The sequence below is a fragment of the Protobothrops mucrosquamatus genome, unplaced genomic scaffold, assembly GCF_001527695.2.
Source record: "Protobothrops mucrosquamatus isolate PMUCROS unplaced genomic scaffold, P.Mucros_1.0 scaffold52, whole genome shotgun sequence".
Classification (NCBI taxonomy): domain Eukaryota; kingdom Metazoa; phylum Chordata; class Lepidosauria; order Squamata; family Viperidae; genus Protobothrops; species Protobothrops mucrosquamatus.
The window spans coordinates 689,571-702,609 of record NW_015386433.1 but is presented as its reverse complement, the minus strand read 5'-3'; the positions used below and the strand labels follow the sequence as shown (position 1 = coordinate 702,609).

General features: G+C 34.8%; 1 protein-coding gene across 1 annotated transcript in view; it reads left to right on the top strand.

The window, feature by feature from the left end:
- The window catches only part of THSD7A (thrombospondin type 1 domain containing 7A), a 208,973-nt gene that overhangs the window by 188,371 nt on the left and 7,563 nt on the right, over window positions 1–13,039 (top strand). Inside the window, exons 21-25 of the mRNA XM_015811827.1 lie at window positions 1,757–1,874; window positions 4,676–4,821; window positions 5,224–5,398; window positions 9,162–9,335; window positions 10,578–10,673. Of these exons, the coding sequence (XP_015667313.1) occupies window positions 1,757–1,874; window positions 4,676–4,821; window positions 5,224–5,398; window positions 9,162–9,335; window positions 10,578–10,673 (709 nt within the window). The remainder of the gene's footprint in view (window positions 1–1,756; window positions 1,875–4,675; window positions 4,822–5,223; window positions 5,399–9,161; window positions 9,336–10,577; window positions 10,674–13,039) is intronic.

Below are 13,039 nucleotides of genomic sequence, written 5' to 3'. Positions count from 1 at the left end.
AGCAAAATATGGGGCTTAATTTCTGCATTCTGCAAAAGGCAAATCATTTGTGTATATATGGCTTCTATCTCATTTGCAATAAAGGAGTACATACGTAATCATGTTGTGTCTGTGAACTTCTGCTGTAAGCAAGTCCCCTGAAGTGGAATGTCTGGAGACCTGAGATTTATTGCTGTGCTTGGCATGAAATCTAATAGCATATGTCTCCAAACAATATTTGGCAATTGGTTTCGGTTGTATTATTTTATATTGTTTATTTAATGAGACAGGATTCAGTGAATGCCTCTTAATATGGCTATTTGGAAAGCATGAGTGCCTTTTCTGAAATTGATAAGGAATGGTGGAATTAATAAAGTGGGAAACCTGAATAATCATTCCCTCCCATTTAAAAAAAAAAATCAGTCTTTACATCAACTACTAGAATAAATAGGGTCGAGCCATTTTGTTTACTTCCCATTATAATTTAGGATCATTGTTTTAATATTTAGCTCTCCATTCTTTTGTACTATTCTCTGATGCATATTTTTCCCATCACACAGTTGTAAGCAAGACATCAGGAAGTCTATTTTTTTTTTGCACAAAATACCTGCTGTTTGAATGTACTAGAACAATATTTATTAAAGTGTAGTTCTAGAATCCTCTTAAGAGTCCTCAAAAGCAAAATTATTTTCCAAATATTGAAGATATTCTCAAAAATTTAGAACAATACCTCTTTTTTGTTGTCAAAAATATTTTTTCATGAAAAATATTTTATATTATGGTTAGTTTTCAAATTATGATGGTATTTGGGACTGGAATTTTTTTCTCTAAATGATATGGTCATAAGCAGGACCATATCCCTTAGTTTCAGAAATTCAAGCAGTCACACTAATGATTGTATTACTGACCCCCAGAACATGGGAATGGGGCAGAAGGATCTTTTTTCATACAGTATCAAATTTTTATTGGATTTTTTTTGTTGTTATTGAAGATATTATTGACCACAGAAAAATAATACTGATGTCAGGAATGAGGATAGTGCAGACCTGCCTTTTAACATACTTTTTTAGCTTTTCTTTTAATTGCACTACTATTCTGACCCAGACAGAACACCGGTTGGTGGTTCAATCCAAGGCAGACAGACCACTCAATAAAAATGATTTTAAAACAGATAATATTTATTGCAGAGGAAATACCTGGATCTACGAGGTTACTCCTGGCTTAACATCTCTCTGTTCATTCCCATAGGTAATTTGATGTTGGATTTTCCCCTCTTCTGCCCAAGTGTCACATGGTGGGATAATTGTGGGATCTCCAGCCGTGTGGCTGGATGCGATGCACAAGATGAACAAAGGAACTCCCAAGTGGCTAGTGTCCAGGAAGTCTCTCAATGCCCTTTAGAAACTCCTCCCACTGACCTATTACTAACATACTGATACGTGCTCTCTAGTTAGGGTTACATAGAGCTATACAAGGTTACATGGAGCTATACGGTTCAGAATAACCACTGAAAATGAACACTTTGCTGTTGAATTTCGTCAGTATGATCCTAATGATCTACGATGGCCATAAAATGGAACTGAGGCTGTAGGTTTCCTTTCTGTTCTGTAAGAGAAAGCTGGCTAATTTTATTAAAGAACTACGAACATATTTAGGTTCTTATATAAATTAGTACAATTTTTCCTTTTGTAATTATTAATTTATAATCCGTGTCATCTTCTGTTGAATTAATAATCTTGCATCTGATATACTGATTGTTATATCTTTTTTTTTTTAGCTTAGTCTGGAAAAAACTTGGAATATGAATACCTCCTGCATGGTGGAATGTCCTGTGAATTGTCAACTGTCAGACTGGTCTCTGTGGTCTGAATGCTCGCAGGCTTGTGGTCTAACTGGTTAGTTCAGAAGCTTTGTGGTGATTGATAAATGAGCCCAATTATCAGTCATCAGAAAAAAAAGAAGGGAGATTTCTAGATTGAAGCAGATTTGCTTTGCTTTCCTATAAGCTTGTTGTATTGGCAACCTTTTGCTGAATAAATTGCTATTCTGATTCAGAAGATAAACAAAATGAATGTTTCTGTGGAATGACCACAGGAAGCTATCTCTATGAAGTATTTCTCAACCTTGGCAAATTGTAGATGTATGAACTTCAAATAACTGCTGGTTGGAAGATTCTGGGAGTTGAAGTCCATACGTCTTCAAGTTACCAAGGTTGAGAAACACCGCTGTATGGTATATTGGAGCAAATAAAGCTTGTCTTAAGCTGGAAGAAATTTTGCCTGATGATATTATGTTTCCTTTCTGCAAATTAGCTTACATCTATGTTATAAAGGCATCTCTTTTGTGCTCACAAAAACTAGAATATTGAGGAAGATACTAAAACTGATAGCACTGAGACTAGACATTCTCCTATTTGGACTTAGGCCTTAATTATGAAGAACATTTACTCAATTACATGTAAGGAAAAAAACATAAAACAAGGGCAATACTCCTCACTATTTTTTTTAATATTGGATCTACTTGTGGAATAGGTGCCTTTTCCCCTTAAGTTTCTTACTCACACCATCCTATGGTGGCAACTAGGATTACTTTTAACCAAAGCCTGATTGATTTTTTTCAAATGGGTGAAATTTAAAGTGACCTGAACAAAGATAATGCCAAGCCAGAATTTTTCAACTTTGATTTCTTAGCAAACCAGAGTGGTAAAGATGGCATATATGACACTATACCACTAAGACATAATAGGGGGATTCACGCAGCAGGTTAAGCTTCAAAAAAGATAAATCCTTTGATTATGTATGAGTTTATTAAATGCCTGACTCTTTAGGCTCTAGAGAGTACAAAATCAAAGCTCAATAAATAGAACAATGTAATAAAAACAAAACAATAATAACATACAATAATGGCATAAATCTTTCTTTAGCTAATTACCAAAGGCTTATTGAAAAGTCAGTTTTTTTACTATTCTCTGGAAGTTCATAAAAGTGGGCAGTATTTATGTTTGCCATAAGTTTGCCAAAGAAAAATTGCTGCCATCAAACACACCTGCTTCAGTGCCCCTTCCTCCTAATAGGAGAGGGCTTTTAACAGGAGCTCTCACCAAATTAGAAGAGAAGACTCCCTGGAAAAGACCCTGATGTTGAGAAAGATTGAAGGCAAAAGGAGAAGGGGACTGCAGAGGAAGAGATGGTTAGATAAAGCCATCAATGCAATGACCATGAATTTGGGCAAATTGTGGGACCCAGTGAAGGACAGAGAGGCCTGGCATGCTATGATCCATGGATCATGAAGAGTCGGTTACACTTAGTGACTGAATAACACTTCTATTTTCTCAGGTTAGATGGATACAGTTGACTTGGGATGGGGAGTCTCTGAAATATCCAGTCCCATGCTATATAGGCAGCAGTCAGCATCCTTGAACTGCAGATGGAAACAGATCAATAACCAGCACAATTCCTGCAATAGTATTATGTGACTGTACTTCAATTGTATACTAAACAGCTGACGCACTTTGTGTTAGCTGATGTTTTGAAGTGGTCTTCAATTTATGTGAATTTTAGTAATTGAAGTACAGGAAGACAAAAATGTAAGCCATGGTCCTAGTGCCTCTTGTTCTAGGTAAGGTTGCAACTGATATGGGTAGGCCCTCTTGGTTTTGGTCTCCCCTTGCTCTTCCAGCAGCAGTGGTGATTCTAGGAGAAGTGTGGATTATGAGCCAAGTCTTTCAAGGAAAGCCCAACCCTGTCATGTGGATGTCTCCTGTTGTCAGTTGGCTTCTAAGCCAACAATTATTTCATTTTGCTTGGGTTTTTTGGGTTTATGGCTTATAAAGTGGAAGTGTAAGGTTAGATGGATACTTAATCAAGAATGCATTATAGATGTTAATCTTATTTTGAGGCAATCTCTTTTGAGTAGGGAATTCATTTCATTTATAATACTGTATCATAGAACTATGATAACATTGTGACATGGTTCATTTATAGCAGTGGCAGATAATTCTGTTGTTAGTGGCTGTCAAAACTACATTCAATATAACAATTATTTCTTTATTGCTTCAAATTTGGCCTGTTAAGGTGATAGTATTTTGTATATTTAGATTCATATCAAATATATGTCAAGCTTAGATTCATATCAAGAAGATGTCAAATTATCCTGTGCAGACAAAACAAGTGAAAATATACAAATCTACATGCTTTGTAATACATCCATTTATTTGTCCCACCACTGTACATTTTATCCCAGCAGGAAAAAAAACCGGAACCAACCCAAATTATTCAGAATCACTAATGGGAGGGGGAAAGAGGGGGGGTTATATGTATATAAATTCTTGAAGTACAGCTCAAATTCTGAAGCAGGTCTGTCACATCTGATACATAATGGAACTTCGACTTTCCAATTTTAATTGATCCAACCAGCCTTCCCGACTTGGTATCATCTAGCTATGCTGGACTTTAATCAGCCCAATTACTGATTGGAAGTTCTGTGAGTTGAATCTAATACATCTGGAGATCAGTTGAATGGGAAAGATTGATCCCGGCCATGTGAAACTATATTTCTGGGCTGAACCTTAAATGTTCCAGCTATGCAGGGAAGAACATCATTCCTACCTAAGGCAGGACTTATGACATGAAATGACATGCCTTAAAACACATACAATATCAGTGCTAAATGCTCTCTCTTTTTCTCTGCTTTGAAGGAAGGATGACACGAAAGAGAACTGTTACTCAACCTTTCCAAGGTGATGGCAGGCCTTGTCCTTCACAAATGGAGCAGTTCAAGCCTTGCCCAGTAAAACCTTGTTATCGATGGCAGTATAGTCCATGGGAAGAATGTAAAGTTGAGGTAAAACTTATACTTTGGCCTAAACAGAAAAGCGAGACTCTGTAGAACAATTCACTAATGAGCTATTCTGTCTTATCTATACTTGTCTCCTTTATTAAATAAGAACTTTTTATTTAATGTGCACATAGAAAATATATATGACCTGATTTTTCCTAGATTTAGGAAATATACATGACTTAAATGGTTAAACCTAAAATGTTGTGTATCAATTTTGGCTTTTCAGTGGAATTTTTATTTACACAATACATGTATCTCTTTAGCTATCACAAGTTAAGCCACTAATTGTACACACTTTGGCACTAGCTGTGGTTTCAAAGCATGGCCCAATATCCTAGTGCCCCTTTCTGGCATTTTATTCAGTTGTTTTTTCTTATTCTGACTTCTTGTGAACATCTTTTCCAGGATGCCCAGTGTGGAGAAGGGACAAGAACTAGAAATATTTTCTGTGTGGTCTATGATGGATCTAGTGATGACATTGGCAAAAAAGTCGATGAAGAATATTGTGGGGAAATTGAACCTATGGTTGATGGCAATAAGAAACTTGTACTTGAAGAAGCTTGTACTGTACCTTGTCCAGGTATTTCATTTGTTTGTATATTTTGCAAAACTGATGTTGAATACATGCAGATTGATTTGTTGGAAGAAAGACAAAAAGAATATGTTATTTCTTATATTGTATTGTTATAGATCAAAGTAAGGCAAAAGGAATTTTAGCTGTCCATTAATCTTTTCTTTAAGCTCTCTTATTACAACAGCAGGGTAAATGTTATTAGTATATTAATAACTTAATTAACCTAACATTAATATTTATAAAAAAAGAAAATGGGGGACTGCAGAATAGTCTCTGGTTTAGAGATAAGCTTGCACAGAATAGCATGAGCATACTTATTACAAAATTGACATTGATTGCATTTGTGGTGGTGCTGATAAAATATGACAGAACTTGCCAGGCCTGTCCTAGCTACAGGACAGGTAAGTCTAGGACAGGTAACTTTGTCTATACAAATCCTTTGTGAACAGTATTTTGCAAAAGCCTCATTAGATTAAAGCCAGGATAGATCATGGAGATCAATATCTATTGGCCCTGTTTGTGACAACTGGCATATGAAAAATGGCTACTTGGAATGTAAGAGAAATTTATGAAAATGGACAAGTAGTGGAGACATATGAAATAACTAGAACATGTGTCAATGTATGAATTGTGTTTCCTTGATTGCTATGAATGGATACAAAAGTAGGAATCAATAGGTTAGTGACAGCTACATGTTACAATCCACTAAATAGTAATTAAGAAAGAACCAGAAATGAATTTTAGGAACAATTATGAAACACTGTCAATAAATGCAGAAATATTGTGGGAGGAATATTGTTAAATTGCATGAACAGAGTAGTGAGAATGATAATAATATTGAATCAGTCCCCTCCCGCCCAAAGAAATGATGATTGTTAGATGAGTATCTGCTCCTCAGAAGTCTTTCTGTTTTGAATAAACAGTTTAAACATAAGCATTTTTATTTTTATAAGTTTCATCATTCATTGCTATTCCATCACTCATTTCTAATCAATCTAAAACTACTTTAAGAACTGGAATCTTTTGCAATGATTCCTGAAACAGTAATTAGGAAGAAATAGTAAGACAGCCAGCAGGAGAATCAATACATTTTGATTAAGCTTTACTTAAAATTGCCTCCTTTTTTCCATTATAGAATAAAACATAATCTTTACCAATTTTTGCATGGAATTTTTTTTTTTTTTGCTAACCAACTCAACAAGAACTTAAAAGTAATCTTTAACACCACAAGAGCTTTGTTTTTATTCTTGGAATTGTATTAGTCTTTTACTTGAACCCCCTTTCCCATCCCACCCTATATTTCACCAAAAAAATTAACAGCCCTGTGGGGATAGGTTAATAGTGCATTCTGGTTAATGTTTCAAAAGATGGTACATATGCCCCAATTATACATATATTGTTTATTCAATAATTCATTTCTTTACCACAATGTTATAATGTTTGCAAATAAACTTTCTTTATTAACACATTGTTAACACTGAGTTGATTTTACTTGTCAACATAATGTAAAAGCAACATGAATTTTTAATAGCCCATGTACTGAAATAATTAAAGCTCTGTACTCATTTGCAAGCTTGGGTGCCTTTCTAGCTTTATGGCCTCCATTTACAATACTTTTTGCAAATATGACTTTAGTCCCCCCCCTTTTTTTTTTTAGCATAAAAGGTTTTGCCTGGCTCCCTCAATCCATAGTGAAACTTCCATGATTTTTACAAGCATAGAATTTATTTAGTAGAAACTGGAAAATATCTTTCTGCTATGGTTAAATAATTCGATTTTTTGTTAAAAAAGTATGAAAATGTACATGCGTTTTCTGGCATATTTTTCTAAGATCTATATATTTTGTATAGATTTTCCTGAGATACAGATTTTTTTTATAAGCATTTTTTTAATCTAATGCATTTTTGTGCCCTGATCTCTTTATTTGTATAGAAATTTTCTTAATATATGCATTGTTTACATTTCTTTAAATTCCCAAGCACACTGAGGATTGGTAAGTATGATTTGTGTGTCTTCAGAGGGTTGCATAGGTATTAGATATATATGGATATAAACAATTTACATTTCCATGAACATTGAGGTGGAATAATTTTTCATGTATTTCTGATTAGAGTTACGCAGGTTTGAGCATTTGCTAAGGACCCTAAACTCCCCAAAGAGTTTGCTCGTTCACAATTGCTCCAGCTTTTTTTTCTTTTTCTTTAATGAACCATACTATATCAACATCTAAAATACCAAAACAAAAGCCTTGTGTGTCTATTATTTTAAACCTGCCACCTCTCTTACCACAGAGTTGGAAATCTCTTGGTGCTGCAACTACCGCTAAACTATAACTTCCAGCATCTGTCTTACACTTAACTAAAGCTTCTGGGACATTGTAAACTGTAAATCAGCAAAACTGGACTTTTTAAAATTTTCCCTTCCTTTCCTGAAAGAACTCACTTTGCATCCTTTTAAAGCATGACTAAAATGTTCAGTAATTGAAATGAGATAGGTGTGCTTGTTTCCTTGAGGTTGTCTACAGTATGTCTGATTCAACCTTAGAAGAGGAAGTAATAGGAACTATTGGCCTCCTTTTTATTGTCTAGTAAGGGTATGATTCAAAGAGCAAAATATGATTAATAGCTCTTACACATATGTGGCAAGCCTTTCTCTTGATCATATTGAAGCAGCTGTGCTTTGCAGTTGTTGCTGTCTGAGTTTGGTTGTTTTCTTGCAGATGTTTCATTACCCAAACCAGGTAACATTATCATTGTATAGAGCATGATGATGTTACCTAGTTTGGGTAACGAAGCATCTACAAAAAAAACAACCAAACTCAGAAAGCACCATATCAATCTGAAGTACAAATATTCTCCTTTATTGGTGGCAGTGGTTCTTCAGACACATGCCCATGTTTGCCTTTTGAACCTGAATACATAGCCCTATCGTTTACCACTATTCTGCTGCCAAATCTACTTAGCTCCAGTGGGTGAAGAGTTAGTTAGACTAGAACCTGGGAGACCAGGCTCAGTCCATCCTCCATATGGAAGGTCACTTCATGACTGTCAGACAATTATGTCTGTCGGACCAGCCTTCCTTGCAGAATTGTGGAAAACTTACAGTGGGCTATGCTTACATACTGTGGCTTGAGCTCCGGGGGATAAAACAAAAAAACAAAATCAGAATATCAATCTAATAGGTATAGGTAGTCCTTGATTAATGAACACAATTAGGAGTGACTAAGCACCACAATTTCTAAGCAGAAACTCACATACCCGTGATAGGCTTAAGATCTCAGTTCCCCTTTAGTCATTAAATCATCACGTGACCAAAACCTAAAATTTTATTTCAGACTTTTTGTTTAATTCTGCTTGTTGCAAGGCAGTTGTGAAGCACACAGATGCTGAATATATGAGCAGGATGCTGAGATAGCTTTTTTTTCTATACTGTTTTAACTTTGAACCATCACTAAGCAAGGCAGTTATTTAGACTGTTATTTGATTGTTTATTAAATGTATGTGCTGCTCATTCTAAATAATATTTTGTAGAGAAATACTTTGTAATCTGTTAAATCATGAAAACTAAAATATATAATATACCAGTTATATAAATTTATGCTTATGCAAAGGTTTGGGAATGAAGTTTATTTTAAAAAAAATAAATTTGGGCAGAATGGTAATATTTTATGGTCAGGGCAGCATTTAATTAACTGTAAGAAATTATCACAAACCCTTTTTCTTTGTTAACATGTTGGGTCATTTATATGCCCCTTCCCCTTGCTGTGTAGGTGACTGTTACTTAAAGGAGTGGTCACACTGGAGCATTTGTCAGCTGACCTGCATCAATGGGGAAGATCTTGGTTTTGGAGGAATACAGGTTCGATCACGAGCAGTAATTGTTCAGGATGTAGAAAATCAGCACCTTTGTCCAGACCAAGCTTTGGAGACAAGACAGTGTAGTGGTAAGTGCCAGAATCTATTAGCAAAGTATGTGCCATTCTAGATTAGATTAGATTAGATTAGATTAGATTAGATTAGATTAGATTAGATTAGATTAGATTAGATTAGATTAGATTAGATTAGATTAGATAAACGTTATTGTCATTTTTTCCTGTGGGCACAATGGCACACATTAAAAATGAAATTTAGTTGCTTGCTCTCAAAGTATACACATACATAACTCACATTTAAAACAGAATTTTTAAAAATCTGTTAATAAACACACATAATAATAATAATAATAATAATAATAATAATAATAATAATAATAATAATAATAGGAATATCTCTCTCTCCTGTTACAGATACATAAAATGAATGCACACTTTTTCTCTCTGTGCTATCTATAAAGAGGGAGGGTCCAGAGTTGAGCACTGAAACATGCATTGCTCTGTGCAGAAGGTCCCCACTTTTGACCCAATATTTCAATAACAGAGTTGGGACTTGAATGCGGTGTTTGAAGATTGCAGCCATTTATGGCAAAGTGAACTTAGTAAGATAATTCACGTGCTGGTAACATCTAGGCTTGATTCAAGCAATACTTGCCTTTGAAGATAATTCAAAATAAAATTTGATAGGAAATACTGCTTCAAGTGAGCATCGAAAAGGAAGTTGTTGGGGTTAAAACATCTTTACTAAGCTTTTGACCCCTCTTTCGGTCCAATTCAAAATGCTGGTGCTTTTTTCAACTGGTAAAAGCTTTGAGTCAGATATCTGTTGCATTGTCCCTTCCAGATGAATCTAACCTTTGGTTTGGCCCATAGGAGGATAACCTCTCAGTTTTAGACAATCATCACATGCCAGGATAGGAAAAAGCCCTTTTAATGATGGCATTACAATTACAGAATGTAGAGGAAGTTTCTTGTTGTTCACTTCAATTTCTTTTCTATATCGAACAAGTTTCATTTTTCTTAAAATTGTAAAGATTTTAAATGGAAATTGATCATATGCTGCCCTTATTTGCCATGCAGCCATATATTTATTTTTAATATCTATAAACTATAAAGTGTTTTTCTTGAGAATTAAATATATCTAAAATAAATATATGCATGAACTATGTGAGGGCAGATTTCTGTACGTTTGATGTGCCATTCTAATTCCTAAAACTGAAATGAGAAGCAAAATGGAAGGCAACCACCAGGTATAACTTTTCAATCCAAGCCAAAAGTTAGAAAATAATGGAATCTTTTCGGTTTTCAATTCAGATGGTCATTGTTATGAATACAATTGGATGGCCAGCCCCTGGAAAGAGTCATCTCGGACTGTATGGTGCCAAAGATCAGATGGTTTGAATGTTACAGGTAATATTAATTTTACTTTCCTTTTTACAGTATTGAATAAACTAAATTATATTTAGAAATTGTAGAAAGAGTTAGTACTGTAGGTGTTTGCTAGTGTCTAAATTAGGGATAGTAAGAATATGACTGTTCAGATGTTATTAAAACAGAACCCATATCATATCACTGCAATAATCTAGCAGGAGTTAGAGTCTATCAACATCTGGAATAGGCATATGGTTCTTATTGCTAGTTTAGATAAAGCAACAAAGTTGAATTAGAAGTGCTTACAGAGGGCTAAATGAGTAAGCTCCAATGTTACGCCCTATTTTCTGAAAACAGCTTTCTTGGACCTGGACGGATTTGCTTTTGAGTAGGCATATGCAGGATCTCTTATAATAATTACATCTATTTAAGTCTGATTCATTACAACTTTGAGTATAAAAACTCCAATGTGAACATTTCAGAACTTGCCATGTTAGACAAATCATACAAAGTCTGCATGAAAAATCAGAAGCAATTGGCATTTCTGAATGTAAAGTTTAGCCTTGAATATATTCATTAAAAACTATTTTCATAATAGCATGCAACTCATAATGGATTTCAGTGCCAATATAAATTTCCAAAAAAATCAGTGTAAATGTCTATGATTAATTGATTAGCCAATTCTTATAGTCCTCTGATCCATGTATAGCTGGCATGAGGCAATAGGAAATTATTTAGGAGCCATTAAAGAACTTTTCTATGGAGAGCCCTTAAATTCTTGATATGAATAGAAGTCTGTCAGAGCTCTTAAGGTCTCTTGAGAAATGTTAATGAGTACTTTAAAAACCTATATTAATTTGCTATCATTTTTATAGCACTGAGAATATCTAGTTAATAGTTGTCAGTCATAGTCAAATAGCTTTTGCTTTAGCTACAAAACAATTTGATTCATTACAGCATCATTCATTCAGCAGCTTTCCATCTATTTTATTCACTTATTCATTACAGTGATTCATATTAAAAACATTGGGGTTTGAATTAAGTTCTCAGGGTCACCACTTTGACTTTTTGACCTTCACCCAGACACTTCTTTTTTATTAGTATAAATAAAATAAACTCTTAATCAACATAAGCAGTTTTATATCTTACTGTTTTAAGAGATAAGTACCTACATGCCAATGAAACCACTGAAAAAGCAAGGTGTGATTGTGCTAGATCTGGGGTGAAATCTATCCATTGAAATTTATAGTGTGGCCATTCTATTCACTAGCCATTTGGCATTAAGTAAAGTGCTTCTCTGTACATGGGATAGTTTTTAACCTCCTTCCTATTGAAGCCTCTGTCACCATACCTTTTTAGAGAACCCAATAATCCTCAGAACCTTCTTTATAGAGCCAGGACAGTAGGATAAAAATCAAGAGCCCAATCTTGTATACAACTGGCAGACTAGATTATTCCTAGATGAGACTTTCATGGCGAAGCTGCCAACTGCTCCTTGAGCAGAAGGTGGTTTTGAGTTTTAGGAAAACCCTCAAATTTGATATCAGGCCTGAATATTAATGTCCAACCCCTATTGCACCAGATCCTAGATCACAAGGCTATCCGGATGGTCACTCAAGCCTTGGTCATCTTTCCTATAGACTATTGCAATATATTCTTCATAAGGATGTTCTGAAAGATCACTTAGAAACTGCAACTTATCCAGAATATAGTGGACCAATGATGGACATAACCACAGTACAGTCACATAACACCTCCAATAATGAGGTGCACTAGGTTCTGGGTGCACTTCAAGGTGTTGATTAGCCTCTCTAAAGTTCTTAATAGCATTGGTCCTGGTTATCTGAGACATGCAAAGTTGGCATGCTCAAGATAAATAAAACTGTGTGATATGATGAGACTCAGGAAGTGAGTTTTCTCTATCACGGAGCTTGCTCTCTGGAACAACAAGTCCTTCCTAAGATTCATATGAACCCTACAATGCCCTTGTTTAAATAGTCCTTAAAAACATGGATTTTATCCAAGGGTTTGCGCTAGGATGGATGGCGGGGATTTTTATAGAAATACCTATGATAGATAATAGGTTTTGTTGCTGTTTCTGGTCATCACTATTGTTACTGTTATAATATACTATTGTTTTTTTACCTATTTTTATCGTGGTACACTGCCAGAGTTTATAGCTGGAGAGTCTGATAAATTTGAGAAATAAATAAACATTAGTTAAGCAGAAACTGGGTTGTATTCCTCAAAATTATATTCTTCTTCCTAGGATATTTCCCAACACATGCACATTGCTTTATAATTATGTATTAAAGAGCTAAATTGTTTTCTACAAGTTGCCAAAAGTTTTCACTGGTTTTTAACAGACATGCATAATTTGGCTGATTATGAAATGGTTATACTTA